Source organism: Buteo buteo, chromosome 4 (genome assembly GCF_964188355.1).
Source record: "Buteo buteo chromosome 4, bButBut1.hap1.1, whole genome shotgun sequence".
Taxonomy (NCBI): Eukaryota; Metazoa; Chordata; class Aves; order Accipitriformes; family Accipitridae; genus Buteo; species Buteo buteo.
Genome location: NC_134174.1, coordinates 53,207,805 through 53,226,972, shown reverse-complemented (window position 1 = coordinate 53,226,972; position 19,168 = coordinate 53,207,805). Strand labels below are relative to the sequence as shown.

At 35.2% G+C, this 19,168-nt stretch overlaps 1 protein-coding gene across 1 annotated transcript in view; it reads left to right on the top strand.

Annotated features, from left to right (window-relative positions):
* The window catches only part of LOC142030257 (adhesion G protein-coupled receptor A3-like), a 289,857-nt gene that overhangs the window by 116,210 nt on the left and 154,479 nt on the right, over positions 1–19,168 (top strand). The window contains exons 6-7 of the mRNA XM_075026136.1: positions 212–375; positions 16,406–16,619. Of these exons, the coding sequence (XP_074882237.1) occupies positions 212–375; positions 16,406–16,619 (378 nt within the window). The remainder of the gene's footprint in view (positions 1–211; positions 376–16,405; positions 16,620–19,168) is intronic.

Below are 19,168 nucleotides of genomic sequence, written 5' to 3'. Positions count from 1 at the left end.
AACAGTGGGACAATGTGTATTAGTTGTCTTGGGGTATCTTTATAATTATAAAGGGTATCTTTATAATTATAAATCTATAATTATATATCCATAGTTATGCATCTATCTAGAATTAGTTCTCTTTGGAGTTCAGTAATTTGAATCTAACAGAAGAAAGTATGTTTATGAAAATTGCTTGTGTACCAATTGTGATCTTTCTTTGCCTTTCTAGACATTTCAACACTGATTCACTCATCTGTGACTGTAATCTAAAATGGGTCTTGCAATGGGCCAGAAATACTTCAGTTCGAATAGCGGAGGAAACAGTTTGTGCTTACCCCAGTGCTTTACAAGGACTGTCATTTCGTAACCTGAAGGAAAATCAGCTGATATGTGGTGAGCTGTACTCTCATTTAACATTACAAATTGAAGTAGAATCCAGAGAAAATATTAAAAAACAGAAATGACACCCCCCCCCCCAAAAGTAATAAATCTGACTTGCTTATAGGCACAAGAAATTCAGGTATATGGCACAGAAAATACAACTAAGATTGAAAGAGAAGGGGAAAAAAACCCGTTTCTTATTTCACACAAAATTTTTATATATATATATATATAATTTTTTTTTTTTTGCAAGAACACCACTATTCTGTCTATATATTAGGTAACATGTAATTATGATTTAAAACATTAACCCATGATGGTAGCTCTACATTGTATACTGCATAAAACTGAGGATTCCTACAGGAATTTATAGAATGTTCCTTTCAAGTTATATCTCTGACAGTGTGGCATAAATGTTAGATTTCATTCTTGTATTTTTCATTTTTATAAACCTGTAACTATACATTTTAGCACTGCGTCCTGGTGATGAATAGAATTTTTACAGTAAGCTTCAGTTAGGTGAATTCTGTATTTGGAGATCTATAAGTGAATCATCTTTTGGAAAAGATTTTCTACCATAGCAAACATGATGGATATGGTGTGAGGAAGGAAACAAAAAAAATATGAATGAGTAAGGAAATCTCATCTCACACTGAACACTGTCTAGCAAAGAGCAGACTAAACCAGAGATTTTAAAAGTATCACATACTGCAGAGAAAAAAAAAAATCATTGTCTAAGATTCCATAACCAGAAGTACAATTTCACACATACTTGATTAATCACAGAATCTTTGCATCTTTGACTTTTGTGAATGACAGAAAATTGCTGGGATGGTGCTTTTGCTAACGTCTTATGGAAACAAAAAGAAAGTCACACTTTTATCCTAATAACCACAAGAGGAATGATATGAGTTGCTAACACATTTATAGCTGAAGGGAGATCAGAGTTGACTGGAGTAATAACAAAAAATGTGGTTTGTGGTGGAAGAGATGTGAAAGGATGTGAATACCAGCTACAGATGGTCCATCGGCTGAATTGTTAAGGAAACACAGATACCTGTCTGGAGGCAGATAAGGAATGAGCTCTTTTGAGAGAAAGGCAGAGAGGTTTCCAGTAGCCTGTATTACTGAACTTTTGAAAATCTGCAATACTTCTCAAATATCAAGCTGACATTTTATAGACACCCAGCATGGGCACCTTCATAGAGATCCATTTCCCAGCAGGAAAAGTCCATCTTCTGAAAATGCTGGAATGATCAGAAGAATTGATTAAGGACTGTTCATTGGTATTTTCAGGTTGCCAATGAATATGAGCCTGTGAATTTTACAGAGGAAATGAAAGCAATTTCTCAGAATTTCATACTTTAATTCCTAGTAGGACTCCTTACGACGCCTCTGATACAGAATTTATAATGCCCATCTAGTTCTCAGTGCTATTTATAAAGTCCACAGAACACTTGACAAGGTTTGTAATGACTGCCAATAGCTTGATGCTGCTTTTAATATCTGCAGAGACAACGGTGGTTATATTTGCTGAGCCTTCCACCAGCTCTGTAATGTCTGCCAGGTACTTCACAGTGCTCGTAATATCTGTTGGGTGGCTCACGGTGCCCACAACATTTAGCAATTTCATCTTCAGTAACTTAATTTTAACCTAGGCATAATAGAAGGCTGTCTGGCACCAAAATAATAACAGCCATTGAGAATGTTTTAAAAATAATATGTGTTGAAATATGCATAGAGCTAATCAAATTAAGCTTATCTTAAAGAAAATATTAAGTGATTTAAAAATTAAAAACTCCTGCATGTGGACATCTTCCATAATGTCAGACATTTGTATTTATAGTTGCTAATCTTCCTTCTACATGCTAGAAGACGTCATGAGGTATCGTGGTCACAGGAAGAGCCAAGAAAAGAAGAATGGAAGGGAAAAAATAAAAGTAGAAGGGAAAGAGCAAAGATCTTTGCAGGCAAGTTAGGGAATGAACCAAAAAGTCCAAGTACGTGAAGAGGAAACTAGACAGTAAAAAAAATTCTGAATAGCTACGGGGAGCAGTTTGCCATAAGCTTTTTAGGGTTTTTTTATGTTTTGATGGGAGAAGAAATCATCTTTCAAATTTCTTTCTGGCAATACTTCCTCATGCATCTGATATCTCACAGTAGCCAAAGTAGTCACCCATTGAAAACAGTTAAAAACCTGCTTTGGGGATTTTTATAAGAGTTAATTTAAGTAACTGCAAAGTTTTGGAATTCACAGGATTCTGCTTGTGTATTTCATTAACAGCTTATAAGAGCTATTTAAATCTTCTTTAACAAAAATCTCCAACTCTCAGAAATGTTTGTCTATAAAACAATTTTTGACAATGTTGAAAATAAGGCTGAAAAGTTAGTTTGATGATAAAAGTTAGTTTTGCCTTTGTTTTCTGCCTTAATTATGAGGGACTTGAATGAATTCATAACAGTATGGACAGAGTATCTTTCTGAAAAATGATTGCGAGATTGGCTTCATGCAGCACCTTGTTACTGTTTCTCTATGACTCCAGATAAAACTTACTCAATTTACAGGAGGAAAATTACATTTTCCTGAATACCAGTGCTGTAAATTCCACCTGAGGTCTGATAGGAGTCTGTGATTTTCCCTTGCGCACATCATCAGCAGAAATGGATTCTGTAGGCAAAATTCTTCACTCAGGAAAGACTTGTATGCGGTTTTGTCTGAAGGGGATTATGAAAGATTCCTCTTAAAGCAGGGTTTTGATTATTTACACTGATGAATGAGGTATTAGAATTTAGTTTCTCAGTCTCAAAGCTGTATTGATGCTATTGAACTAACAGCACTAAGTAGTGAAAGTTCAGTTGTGCAAATTACAATTGACATGTAACTCTGATGAAGCCTTTTTCTGTTAGAAAATGTTGACTCATCAAAACAGATGTTTGGAAAAGTGCTGACTTTCTTGTCTCCCTGATTAGATTTTATTTAAAGTTTAGAAAGTAGTTGACATAATATCAATAATCTTTAGATAAATGATTTGCCTGAAAATGATGTAAATATTTACTAAATTATACAAAAAATATTGCAAAGGTCAAAGTATAAAAATAATTTTATAGTGCTTTAAGACATTTATTTCCACCACAAAGGAAATTATCTAATTCTCCTGGGACGGAATACTGTTTCTCATACAAGTCTCCTACAAATTAAAATACTGCTTTTTGCATATACTTTTTCTCTACAGATGTTTATAAATAAGTAATAGGTACCATGCTATCACCTTTTTCTAATTAAATAAGAAAAGTGAGAAAATATAAAAGGATATTAAGAAATATATCTTGTTGCTTAGAGTTTAATGCATTTATACATAATAAATTTCATTTTTATTCCTTATCATTATGCATTTTGCTGTGCAGAGAGTGGATAGGTTTAGTCCTTTTCTTGGTGTCAGTAGCTTTTCAGGTTTATGTAATCTACTGTCCTAATGTTGGTCATTATATTGTTGCATGGACCTATAAAGCAGACAGGTTAAAAGAACTACATGTAGTATCTTGGCAGTTCTAGGAAGTCTAAATGTAGAGAGCACCTAGATTTTTTTCAAGTCACTTTGCTCTACTCGACCAGATGTTTTGATATGTATACATCCGCACCACCTCATCAGAACATTTTCAGGCAAGCTAGTTTTGTCGCATGTCACCCTTCCTGTTCCTGTTGTCCTTACCTTTCCTAGCAGTCTGCTGTAAGGCAGTCTGGCAGTAAGCCTGATAAAGCAATCTGTAACAGTCTTGAATGGCTCTCAGACCGTGTTAGCAGAGCTCATTCTAGCTCTTTGCATCTGAGCCTTTCATGAGGAATTGGATAAATGCAATCCCCCAAAACAATGTTTACCCCCTTTCTGTATCTGTGTTGATGGAAAGCTATGCACAAGTCTTTTTCTTGGAAGAAATGAATCAGTTGCTTGTATCTTTGTTATGCTTCAGCACCAAATTTTTCTGTTTCTGACTTCCTGATTTGCTGTGTTGTATTGAATGTGAGATAATCTCCTTGCATGCTGAACTGCTTCAACATAGGACTGTAGGACAAGAGTTAAAAGAAATTCTAAGATACAGCATTATTTATTCACCTATATTGTGCACATCTCTGAAAAACCCATGTCGTTGCAATAATTACAATCAAGGGCAAACAGAGACAATTAGCAAAGCTACTTTTAATCCATGTTCTTCATATACCATCCTCAGTCAAGAAACTTCCAGAGTAAGGAAACAGATATAAGCTCACGTTAGATATATTCATTTTAAGATACAGTCTCAGGAGAAAATATGGTGGAAATAGAACTTGCAAAGCACAGAGTAATGGCAAATTACAAAACAAAATATTGCATCTGAGTCGTTTTCCTTTCTTGTATTAACATGACTGAGATAGCATCTGTTTTTATGTAGTGTCTCATCTACCTTAATGAGGGTAGGGTGGCCTCCCTAGACTCAGGAGCCTGTTTTCCAGAGGCTCTGAGTATCCAGAAGCTGGATTTGAATTCTCTTGTTGCTCTGGGTGCTCCACGTTCATGAAAATCAACTGTAGTGTGTTTCACATGGCTTAGAGTGGTTGTTACAGTATGTTATTTTGAAAGTACATATTATGACAAAATTATGATATTCTATTCATGGGTAGTGTACCTGTTGGTTGTGATGAATAGAATTGTAACTGTTTACATCAAACTTGTAGTGAGAAATTGTTTGGGTTGGTTCATAATTTACTCATAGCTTTCATAGTCCATTAGGACTTTCACTGTGGATGACGGAATGAGTACTCAAAATACAAAACTGGAGTTTTATCTGTATGTTATCTGTATGATTAGGTTTCTAGCATGCCTTAGGGGGCTGTCTTCTGAGAAAAGTGTTAACACTAAAGAGGAATAAAAATCCATCCTACTGAAAATAGAGGTGAGAAAGAATGGAAGATAATAGCTACAAGTTGTGAGTGTCCAACAGTGTTTGAATTATTACTCAGTCTCTGAATCCTGTAAACTACCTTAAAGTGTTAGCTCATGAATCCTGTAAACTACCTTAAAGTGTTAGCTCATGAGTGAAATTAGCAAGTTGTGACTTATAAAATATTGCTGAAATGTGCTTTTTTTATATAATAGACTCCCTACGTAGGAGGGGTACTTCAAAGGGAGGGATAAAAATCAAAGGGATAGATCCTTTTCTGGCTTCTGTATTCTGCAATACAATTCATTAAATGTTTCATAGAAAATGTAAATAATATATTGGGAGGGAAGGGATATAGTTCTTAGGGAATTGTTTGTACTTAACCAGCACCTTGTCTTTTGTAGTTTGCCTCACTTCACTGAAAATCAGAGTATTCATCCTCTATTGGAGCAGGGTCATGTTAAAATGTAAGCACTTTCTGCTCTGATGCTTCATACCTGTTCACATTGAAACTGGTGCAAAGCAAAAAAATAAGAGCACATTTATATTCTTTATGCACTCTTTCTACTTGTGTTCTTAGAGATTTTGTGACCATTTTAAGATTTAATTTCTTACATAGGAAGGTATGAAGTGCTTTCATCATTACTTACCTACTATCACATTTTCTAATCTGCATTTCTCATGCTTAAATATCAGCAGAACATTAAGGCATATTTCTCTCAGGCCACGTGCAGGTCCCTAGCCTGTTTTCATAGGTAATTTTTTTTGCAATCTTACCTAAAATACCACCAAAATTCAGAATATTCAAGGCATTTTAAATCAATTAGAGTAATACCATTGGGGAAAAAAGAGAACATTTTCTTTTCTATACTTCCTGCATTAAGTACTTTGATTTTTCAAAGCAGCTTTTTTTTTTCTTGACATAGATTCTTAAAACACAGTGTAGCTTTAAATGCTTTCTCAGCAATGGTGGAATAACGATGTTTTAGATGCTATATATGTTGAAATGTCTTTATAATTTCACCTGATGTACTTGCACATCGTTTTCCCTTCATCCCTAGCAGAGTAAGTGTGTTTCCACTGTCCAATAGCAAGAACTTTGAAAGAGATACGTACTTTTAAAATGCTAACAGTAGAAAAAAATAGATTGATATTGGGAAATTTTATATTTGAAAGAAAACTTATTCAACATTTAAATTTAAGCCTGAAATCAGCTGAAGGCCTTCAGCCTCGTTCTGCATCAGCTTTTAAGAATACTGTCAAATATTTTGCACTAGGGATATAGGGTGAGACATGAGATTTGCAGTTACTTTTTTTGTATGGTGACAAGAATTAATTATCTACATTGCCATTCGAGTCTTAAAATGACAATTGCATATATATGCACATAGATTGTTCTTGAAAGTTTCCTTTCCTACATGAAATATATTGCAATAACAAATACTGGCTCAAAGTTAACAAGGAACATTTTTTTCTTCATTTATTTCTCTCACTGTTCCCAAAACATTTTTTTGGTCTCATTTGTTATTTACTTAAGCTTAGGGATGGGCTCGAGAATATTGTTTCAGCCATTTATTTCTTCATTTACAAGTCATTCTTACTACGTTAACACAGTGTAAATATTGAACTGTGGGGTTTTTTTTCAGTATGTAGTAACTGACTGAACTCAAAATCTCAAGTACAAAGAATGATGGATTAATTATCCAGATTTAGATTCCAGTCCTGCAGTTTCTTGGCAGCCTACAGAGAGCCTGCTGCATTCATGCAGAGCATCATTGTCTTCAAGAATATGCGGGATCAAGACTTCAGCTCCAATTCTGCAGGGAGTGCCTAATCATATGAATAGGTCTAATTATCTTGAAATAGGAATATTCACATTAGTAACCTTTCACAGAATTAGGTTTTACAAGATGTGGATAGTGATACAATTAGCTGTAGTTAAATCCTCTTGCAATTATTTCTATTTTACAATGTTAGCAATTCAGGATTTTCTTTAATAACAAAATATGCATAACAACAGAATGCCTATAAATCAAATAATGTAACTGTACATTTTGGATCTTTCAAAGATAGATATGAGAGATTAAATTTCTGTCAGAGTTAAGTGGCCATTTTGTATATCAAAGTTGGTTTCCATACTACCATTTGGTACTATGAAACCAACAATGCTTTAACCTTTTGGCTCCAAATTCTAGATCTCTCATTCTACTATGATCAGTCTCAAACTGGGGAAAATTTAATATTAAACTGCATTTAATATTAAACATTAGTATCTAATTTCTTTAGTGGTAATTTAGAACACTGCTGCAAGGTTTGGGGCACAAAACTAATAACACTTAAAACATAAATGTGAAATAGCAGAAGTATTAAAATGATCATTTGAGAAACTTAAAGGATGAAGCTTTACTACTTCGTATTTTCTTGCATCTGCGCTCACACATGAAAATATAGTTCAACAGAACTTTTCATCCCTGAAATCTCACTGATTGAGATGCTGGAAATGTACCCAATTTGTTTTTCTTACCATAGCTTACTCTTAAACTACCTCAGAGGTTTTTAATGCACAGTTGTGTCTCATTTTCTACATTGTCTTTGCCTGCTTGTTCCAAAAAGCATGCAAACTAACTAAAGGAAGATTTAGCTAAGAGGTAGTGAGGATAATATCAGTGAAATGAAGCCTCTTTAATCTTCAAAACTTCTGCCCTTGGAGACTTGACTGGCCATCTCCAGAAGCTAGTTGCTCATGAGCAAATCAACGGTAAGACAGCCAGTCTTGACTAAGGCCCATGGAGTATCCCAGAAGATAGATTGTTTTTCCTTAGCATGATAACATGCACATTGAAAGACTAGGGTTAAATTTTATACTGGTAGGTTTTAGATAAAATTATATAAGCTTCTTTACCAAACCTATGTTAATATCCAGTTAACAGCACTTATTATAGTTTGTTGTAATTAATCTTAATTGTTCTTGTGGGAAAGTTCCCTATAAAGCCTCCATCCTAACATTCTCTGTTCTAATTAAGTGGAGTATACCATAGTGATATTTCACATTTTTATAGCACATTTCATCATACAGCACTTTCTTTAATATATGTATAAAAATGGCTGTCAAGAGCTGCAGTTTCTGACACTGTCAGCTGGGCTGAGAGGAGTTCGGAGCAGAAAAATTTCATACAATGGCTAGAACAAGTTCTTATTTCAACAGAACTGTCACTTGTTCAGCATCTTTTATGACTTTCACGTTTCTTTTTTGTTTGGCATTCTTGCAGCACAGATGGGTATTCGTGCAGCCTGCTGGACTCTGGCCAATTAGGGGCAATCACTGCCACTCTTGGGACATTCCTGTTGCCATGTTTCCATGGTCTAAGTGTGTAGTAATGATGAAAATAAAAAGAAGGTGACTAGTGGTGCTTAAGACTTGGAAAGATGAGTTCTACCACTGTACTTCCCAGTTAGATAAAGTTAATCAATGTATTTTGTAGAGCTAGGTGCTTTGCCTTGCCACTGCTCAGCAATTTTTATTAACTGCAAGCTGTAACGAGCGTGTGTAGCTGTGAGCCTGCCAGCTTGCTTGCCATAAGGATAATTTGAGTAATCAACATTACCTTTCTAGCAATGGCTTCTGACTCTTGCCAGTGAAGGAATTTCTGTTGATGAATCTTCCAATACCATAGCTGTCAATATGTCACGGTCTTCAAGTTTTGGGATGTGGCAAATAATCAAATGCTCCCCAGCTTCTAAAGTAGATTTCTGGGACAATTTGAAAATAAGAAATTGAAAAGTGGCAGCCGTTTTATTTGACAAGAAAGGAACTCTGCCCTTTGTTTTAAATTCCTGCTAGATATGCCAATGCAAGATATGGGCTTTATTTTGCCTGCATGCAGATAATATTTTTGATTAATTTATTAACTGGACTGAAACCTTGAATTTCCTGTTGTGGAAATTTAGCTAGTAGCTGTTGCCATTTTACAAACTAATGTTATGATATTTGGCATTTATATTAAATGCTGTTAAGTGAAACCTGCTACTTCAGTATTTCTCTACCTCTACTTTCCTACCAAGTAAATCATTGTTATTATCAATAAATAAGAAAGTATTTTTCCACTGCTCCCTCACTTAAAATGGTTGTAATGGACACAACATGCATCAGTTGCTAGACCCACTGCAAAAATGATAATTTATTTCCACAGGAGCTTATAAATCTGTGGGTAGCTCCTGTAGAGAAAGACAAGTTAAATAACTTTGTCATGGCTGGACTTGTCATCCCCCTGCTGAATTCTGGCTGAAACCTGTATGACCTGGATTTGCAAAAAGTGACCAGATTTGAATTGTACTTTTTCCAGCTCAACCTTCCTTAGTTTCTACACAGGTGTAACTTATTTTAATTAAGTAAATCTGCAAAGTTATGGAATCCAAGTGCTTCTCCATGAGGCTGTCATCCAAAGCTAAGATTGTAGCTGCTCTTGGAATAACTGCACAGGTTTGAATCTTCTGTTTTGTAGGTATGGAGTATGTTTTTGAGGTTAGCTAACCCAGATAATTGAAGCACCAGTAGCAGTGGACTGTGACAGCCTGGGCTCGCCATACTTCTAACTCAGGATAAATCCTAGGATTGCTACTTCTCTTCAGCTCCCTGCAGCAGCATCTACATTCTTATCAGTGCCTCAGTCCACTGACTGCTATGCCTGCTCGTGAGACGTACACTCTTTCTCTCTCTTTTTCTCAGCTTTGACAGCTTTACAGAAGTTTGCGGGAGTAAAACGCAATACAAAATTTGTAACTTGAAGTAAACCAGCATACATGTCTGAACTCTTGCTCTTTGGTTAGTAGATGCCATTTCAGTGTAGCACTTAGCATTACAAAATAAACATAAACCTGTGATTTAATTATGAGATGCTGCAAAAAAAATGCATCTACTTTATATTCCTGTCTGAAAAGCATGTATGAGGGGGAAATAGACTGATAAAATGGTGTGGAATATGCCTTGCCCTGCCAGCATTATGAAGTTAGTGGAAATAAGAAGCTATTACACAAACAGAAGCTTCACTTTTCCTGCAGTGAGTGGTAAATGAATATGATACAAAGCTTTCTTGTCCCAAGCCCAAAAGACTTATCTTATTTTGATGTGTTTAATACATGTTGGCATCTGTATTTTCTTGATATTATGTTAAAATTGGAGCCAGGCAAAGCTTTTATTAAAACTGAAGCTTGGCTCCAGTTCTGTATTCATTCTTGACTTCCTTGGCATATGGCACTGTCTGTGACCTTCCACACCAAACCTTTAGTTATTGTCAGCAAATTTTGCAATATGGAAATTGGCGTTGGTGTACTGGCACCTCTTCTTCTTGGCAGAACTGGCCTTCAGAGCAATTCAGATCACTCTCTTTTCTTCAGTGCCATTCAGCAAATATCAACAGATATAATTTGCTGCATCAGCAATTTTAATTTTTAACTAATGTTTTTCCATTTGTTTTTCCTCATTTTCATCTGTCCTTTTTATTGGACCAGTTCCTTTACTTTGCCCTCACTTCCAGCTCCGCCCCCCCCCGCCCCATGCCTTCCATGCACAATACTTTCCCACTGAGATTGTATACAAATATTAGAGCTCTAACTCACACTTTTGTCAGCAGGATTTGCCACACTCTGTAGGCACACTCAGTTCAAATAAAAAGCCCATTGGCAATACAATAAATAAGTGATTAACAAGAAGCAAAATGCCAACCTCTGGCTTTTTTCTGTCCAAAAAAGTGGGTGCAGTGTAGCAAACTGAATTTTCTACCAAGAGGTAGGAGTCAATGGCGTATCCTGAGACATGAGCACTGTCATGCTGCACTGATGTGTGGGCAACCTGGAGAAACCCATGGATTTTCCTGTTTCTGTGTGAAAGCTGCCAATATCAAACAGAGTCAGTTAATGAGGGCCGGAAAATGTATAGCAGAAAACTGTGTTTATGTTAAACTGAACAGTGGAATGCACTAGTGTAGAAACCAGGTTTATGCACTTAGTAGCCATTCAGCTGTAGAGAGTTGTGCTGCCCAGGTAATAGGTTATGCAACAGAAAACACAACAAACAAGGCTGGAGGTAGGACGTAGTTTCATTTTTCTCTGAACATGTCTCCAATACCTTGTGCTGGTCGTGTTGGTCAATGACTAGCCAACTTTCTGTGGTGTTTAGACAAATCTATCGCATGGGCCAGTTTTTGTGCTTACATATTTGCTTTTGATCATTCACCCAGAAAACAGTAGTGTCCATTCATTAGAAGTGCATACATTCTAAATGTGATCATATTGTATTTAAAATGTAACTGAAATACAGGTTAGAAATGCATTTTATGTTATGTCTTTTAAAAGTGTTTGTATTCCATGTATGTCCAGTGACAGCAGTATTTCCTTCACATTCTTCTTTCAATCTTTTAAAACAGTAAACAAAAAAGAAGGCCAAAATTAGATGGGAAATTGAACTATTTTAAAAATCTCGAGAACTGAATTGTAAGGAAAAGACAAAAAGTATTTAATGTGTGTGCATGTGTATAAAAGAAATTGTTTTATAAAGATATTAAGGTCATATGCATTGGAACATTTCCTTAGAGCCTCAGTGCACCTCACTGTTTTTCTATTTTAGCTAATGGTTATTAAAATAATTTCTATTTTCTTTTTCAACTTTATATACATCTTGGGGCACTACATGCATTAAAATGTGCAGGGATATACTTTCTGTGAGAAGGACTTAAGTGATATTCTAATTCAGTGGTATTTGTGTAACCTGATTCCTCTTCCATATGTCCTCAGTATTCTAGTCTAGAGCTAATCTGAAATACAAGATTAGGTCGCATAAAGAATCTGGCCTTCAGTCAACAAAACCCTTTTAGTGCTGAGAAGTGAAAGATAAAGAAAAAGATGTAATTACTGTAATGACAGGTTAGACCTTTAGATTCATGCTGCAATCAGTGATTCCTGTGGCGCTCTGCCGCAATCATGGTTTAGTGCTGACTAGAGAGACAAGACAGGTAAAGACTGTAAAACACTCCAGCAGCCCTTGATCTAAATGCCTATAGGAGAGTCACACCTCTCATTTGCAGATGGTTGTGCTGGCTCCAAACTCGAGGGCAGCAGAGTGGGTTGTCTTGGAAGGAGAATCTTGGAATATTTTTCATGTGTAAAAATTAAATAAATACCCTAAGTTAGTCCCTCATCTCCCAGGATACAATAGTAAACTGTAAATTATTTTTAATCTTATGAGGCTATTGTATCTGCCATACACACACACATATATATGAGCATCAGAGATGACATATATTTATTTGGTCTTCAGTAATCACATAATCATAGAGAAAAATTCTATTGTGTAGGGATATGCTTGCCAGAGCTGTTATATTTCAAGTCTTGTCAAATCAATGCCAAAATCATTCCATATACTTTCAGAATTTCTTACTTCTTACTTTATTCGCAAAGTCAAGCATGAAAAAGTGTGTACAGCATTAGTAAATACTTTTATTTTTACTCTGAATTTGAAGGATTGTTGGATTATGGATTTAAAATAAGTATTTCCAGCTGATGCTGATGGAACTATACAATCATTTTATAGCCATTCAGGGTAAAGGCTACAATTTTAGTAAATTATATAATTTACTATAGTAAAGTAATAATAAAGGCTAAAAAAAAAGAGTTTCCTAATCCTGAAATTCTTATTGATGCAATTAATCCTTATATCTGTGAGCTATGGCACTGAATTCAACTGGAACTTTTGCATGAGTAATAGTTGCAGGGCCAGCCCCAGTCATTTAAATCACGATTATCCCTGGAAAACAACTGAAGATTAGCTCTGGTAATAATTTTTTTGTAAACATCACAGAGATTAAAAGCAGATGTTTTGCAGAAGTACTTAAGTGTACCTTCCATGGTCCGCAAATGTCATAATCCATAGAAATTTTACTAGTTTCACTTTGAAAATGAGCTTGCAGCATTATATTTGTCAGTTTGGCCTACCCAACTAGGGCCAACCCACCTCAAAGGGTGCAACTGGTCAGAAGGATATCCTTGCCTAATGGTAAACCAAAGGTATGTTTCATTCCCTTTACATCTTTGTTGGCACTTAGAAGGAATTGCAAAGAAAAAGAAAATGGTTGTTGATATGACTGATGTCAATCAAAGGATCATTTTCTCCTTTTTTGATATGCTGTAGTAAAAAAAGATTTCATTTAGTTCTGGTCATCAATTGACAAAATCTGTATAGAACACTTCATTCCCACTCCGTTTCTGAGTTTCATGATTCCCAAGGCTGAGCAACAGAAGTGATAACAGGAGAGAGAGACCAACTATAAAGGCAGAGATAAATTCAAAGTGATAGTGTTACACTACATCCATATGCCAGGCAAGTTATTTAGCTTGACTTAAGAAATATTGATACTATAGTTCACACTCTTACGACTTCATAGCTTCATGACACAATGGGTCACTCACTGCATGACCAAAAACATTTGACAAGATACAATATCCTCAGTTAAAAATTACTGGATTCATGAGAAATATTTTATTCCTGTGAGTAGTATATATTGCTGTTGTACTTGTGACAGTATGTTTAGTTTTTCTGGACTCCATTTTCATAATCATTCCATTAATTTATGGCTAAATTTCCACACCATAACTTTTCCTTGCATTCCATAATTGACTTCAGAATGCAACACAAAGGTTGCAACCTTTTGAAGGGAGACGTTCTCTCCATCTTCTAGTAAAAACCGCTAATTTAAATGACTGAGACCAAGCCTGCAGCTATTATGAATGAGGTATTAATCTGGTTTACTTTCTTTTAGTTAGAAGAATACTAGGAATGTTTTAAGGAATTTTTAGTAATGCATCCATGTCGACAAATAATAGGTGCAATCAGAAGATAAACTACAAGATGTATACGCAAGTAAGGAGGGTTTTCTGAAGCTTGCCCTTTACAGTCACAGCATACTTCCAACATTTCAGTAGATAGTAGCTAGCCCCTTAATCCTCTGTGTGCTTCACTCAGACAGCAATATCACCTATTCACTCATGTACAAATCCTGTGTATTATGCTGGCCAGCATTCTTACTCTGTAAAATAGTAGAAGTGATCCCTCTCACTGTTTATTCAAAGCAGGTGATGAATATACTATTTAATATTTAAATTCCCCAATAGCATTGAGGGCCCAAAGCTACACTTATAAATGCAGCTTCTCACAATTTAAGTGTTCCAAAGACAACACCTGAATGACATAAAGATGTGTGTTAGGGTGGGATGCTGAGTAAGGAGAGGAACAAAGACTATTGGTTGTCCACAAATTTTCGCAATTGTAGAACCAGTGTTTATGGCTTGCAATCTGGTTAGGCATGGTTAAGTTCATCTGTATTTATTGTGGGCAATGGAGGATGTTGAGGAGAAAGTTTAAGGAAGATAAAATAGTGAGCAGTGAAATGGAAAAAAAAAAGTTAAAGTACTTGTCAGAAAAATAGATGTTTGAGATAGTTACTAGTGGTGCAAATGTGGAAGGGTGACCTTTCAACTGACAACCCTGTGGGCTGGATAGATATTAATGATGAGAGGCCTTTAAATGAAAACAGAAGAAAAATGAGGGTGAAGAAGATCTAGCTTAAAAATTCTCTTTTCTTATCACGGTAGAAGGATTTCCAAGGTGCAAGACTGTAGGCATTTTGTCTAAGATGAGATTGCAATAGTGAAGTTATCAAGTGACAAGGGCTCAGTCAATTGTTTTGGCATTATAGGTGAAAAGGTTGTATTTTAGGAACTGTTGTGCAGATGTTCATGATAGTGTGTTCAGTCACATATGTGAGTCTTTAGTATTTTCATTACCATTAGAATTTTGTGTGATGATAACAAAGTATCAGAAGTAGTAATTTTCTTCTCCTGCCTAAGAAGTCTATATCAGAAAAAAGAAAATGAGGTTTTCCTTTATTCCTTATTATCCCACAGAAGATGATCTTCTTTCTTTAGATGCAGACCCTTTATTTCAATTACTTTTCCGAAAATGCTCCTTTTCAATGTTCTGCTACCAATTGAAAGAAATAGCATTAATCTCATAATGTATAGAAAATATTTTACAGAAGTCGTGTTAAGGTAATTTCAGGATCTAGAAATAAAAATGGAAGAAAACAAATACTGTCTAGAGATTCAGTCTCTACAGAGACTTTAGGATTGAAGGATATAGCCTTCAATCACTGTCAAATCTATGAAATCAGCAGACTTTCAGCAGGGCCAAAAATGCATATGCCTTTCAAATTTACAATGCTATTTGTTTTTTAATTGTGTTTAGGCATTTGAATATGTGATTATGGCAGCTGTTTTTTGTAAAATTCTGCTTTAAATATGCAATATTCTCATTATTGGGGTATTTTTGGGGTAAAGACAAGAGAGAAAAAATTCATTAAAAAAAGATAGTAAAATGTACTCCACCATTAAAAAGTAAAAAGAGCTATTTAGATAAATATTTAATGTTGAGTAAACATCTAGAGAGTAAAGATGATTTGTGGAAGAGGCAGAAGGAACAGGGAAGTAAAAAATCATAGGGACAGTTGAACTTCAGGAGGAAGTTCAAGTTTTATTATTCGCCTTATTATTATCCAAATCCCAGGCACATGAGATAGTTTAGGCTCTCTACAGTGAGTAAATTTCATTCTGGAGCACAGTGGGAATTTCATCCACTGACAGTAAAGTGGTCTTATAAATGTTAACTGTTCCTATATTAATAGTTGTATTTTTTTTTTAATTGGAAGACTGTTTTTTTTTTCTGTATACCTCTGTAGTAAAGCATCCTGCATTGAGAAGGAGGCTGGGCTGGAGCAGCTCAAAAGGTCCCTTCCAACCTCAGCCGTTCTGTGAACTATTCTGTGAAACCAATTTTCTGCAGATATTCTAGTAATCCTGTAATTATCTGGGCTCACACCAACCAAAGAAATGTGATCTCTAGAACTGACAACATGATCGGACTTAAGTGGGTAGTTTGTGGGCATATCTTTTATATTCATGCTTTAATGTGAAGATCTAGGAACCTAGAAATGTATACAATTAGTTCACATTCATAAGAGAGGAATTCATTGTGACCTTTTTTTCCCTATTGTTTTGTTTTGTTTTGTTTTCCCTGCAGCTGGGCCTCTGGAACTTCCTCTTTTCGAGCTGATCCCATCACAAAGACAAGTGGTTTTTCATGGTGACCGCTTGCCATTTCAGTGTACTGCAACATACATTGACAATACCACCCAAGTACATTGGTACCATGCCGGTCGCCTGATTGAAACAGATGAAGAGAGTGGAGTATTTGTGGAGGACAGCATCATTCATGACTGCTGCTTAATTACACGGTAACGTATAACCCTTGTAGCAGTCAGACTTGTAGGCAAGGTGAACAGATTCAACATGTGCAATAAGCCTCCTTAAAACATGCATCAGGAGTTGGTTTATCTGAAGCAATTCAATTGCACGCTTCAATCTGAATACACACAGGTAGAGATTTTTCATGGCTATGAATGGCTGCATTTCCAAACTGTATTTCTTGTGTCTAAGTATCCAGATTTGAGCAACTATGGGTTTGGAGCATATAAAAACAGTTTCTTACACAGTAAACCATCAGAAGAAACTGAACTTAGAATAGCTTTAGTAGCATATGAGAGTGATTACTTCTCAAAGCCAAACTCCTTCTTCCTGACACGGGCTAGAAGTTTGAATTGTGACCTACCTGTGAAGAACTATCAATTTAAAAGGCTTGGATTAATTTTTGTAGGTTCCAATATACTGGATCCTATATTCTTTTGTTAGGTAATCTCATATTTGTTTCTTATTAAAACATTTTCCAGCTTTCTATGAATTTTACCATCTGTATGCCCCCGTGTGCTTGAGAGACAGAGATCTACAGAAACCTTTGCTGATGTGAAAAATGCAAGAGGAATGAAGTAGAATAGGCTTCTATAAAAGAACTAACAACTAATATTTGGCAATGACCATATCATTCCAGTTTTACTTCAGATTTCCCTTTTAAATCTTACTTAATAAATTATTACAGATTTCTGTGTTTATTTTTGGTTTTCATCATAGAGCATTGCCTTGTCACTAAAAGCTGCTAAGCTGTTGCACACATCCTTTTGTCCTCTGCCAATTTCCATCACTGATGAAAAAAAGAGTCTGATTCTGTGTCTATGTTCTGCCTTTCTCTTTGTAGAAGATGGAGTGAAAATAGCTATGCTAATTGGCTTTGGATCATCATTAACATCTTTTCACTCAACCATTTTCTATTAATATAATTGACCTGAAATGCTTTTTGAACTATCAAATGAAAGTTATGAAGGGAGTCAAATTAATTCCTCTCCACTGGGGTCTTTCGGCTTTATTGATTTTAATTTCGTCTACTCACTGATTATTTGACCCCTTTTGGAGTCCTATAGATCTAGAGGCATTGATCTGACCTGTTCTCACAGCTACTGGCTTTCTTCTAATACTAATGTGTACGTCTATATTGGATAATGAAAAAGACAGTTAGACCAATTAGTATGGTAATGCCAAGTGCATGAGCTATACTATAACTGCTGAGTCACTTAAATTAATGCATGTTCTTCTTATTTCCATGATATAAAAATTAAAAGACATGATGTTAATCACCTAATTATATTTTTCAACTGAATTATATTTTGCACTATATAAGCAATTTGTAGAGCATAGTAATAAACTGAAATGAATTGCCTAAAAATGTTAAGATTTTCAAAATTGCTATTCTTTTTAGAAAGCTAGTTTAGAATTAGCTTGACTGAGCTTTACCTTATAATATTTAATTTTTGCTAGACTATAAAATAAAAATCATTGTCTACCATAGCAATATTTTAATAAGGATGGTTGATCTGCTACCTACCTTGTTTACTGTGCCATTAAATAGGTGTCCTTGATGCTCATGTTGCAGTATGCACTGGGACCAGATACCCAGAAAGAATGTTCTCTAAATATGTCATTGTATTTGCTGTTACAGACTGGAAAAATACTTTGACTTGTCCAAGTTATGGGATACAGACTGTCAAAAAGAGAGAAAATATTTTTTGAATTAAACTCAAAACCATTAAACAGCTGTTTAAAAGTGTACAACTTTTTAATTGCTCATTTATTTGAGCTATATGTTTCACTTCACAATATAGTAGGGGATCAACACTGCATTTACTGTACAGCATGGTCCTCATCCAGTCAAAAATGCTAAAACTCAGGCAGATATGCCTCTGCCTTGATCAAGGGGCTGATCAAAATTAACTTTCTAAAGGCATGAGAGACTTATACTTTTGAAACTAGCTTTTAAAAACCATACTATTTTGAAGTCAATTATTTTTTTTTAATATATAGAGATGTATTGTCTCTTCTTGTTGAAAATGAGAAAACATTGGCCAAGTTGTAATTGTAAAAACTCCCCTCAGCATTTCTTAATTTTAATCCCATCATCATGACCATGTCTATAACTCCATTTATATAATTATTATTATTACATGTTAAAATAATATGTAATAGCAAGCTTATTACATGTTACAATAGTATGTATTAATATGCTTGTTACATGCTATTACACACTAATTTGTGATAGTTCTTAAGAATAAATCACAGTTGTATGAGACACTGTGAAAGATCAGAAAGACTATGCCTCCCTGAGGTTATCATATGTTAATTATAGGATTTGGAGTAAGAGTAAAGATAAATTAAAATCAGTTCTTACAGTGTCATATTTTGCCTTCCTATACCTGCTCTTTACAGCAAATGTCCACTGTCTGTGGCTTTCTGTGGTTGCACTAAAGGACAGGCTTTGGCTTGTGCTGCTTAGCAATTTAAAGATTTCTGAAGCTAGTTTTGAACAAAGAGGTGTAGTCCTGTTCCAAAAGCTGCTTAT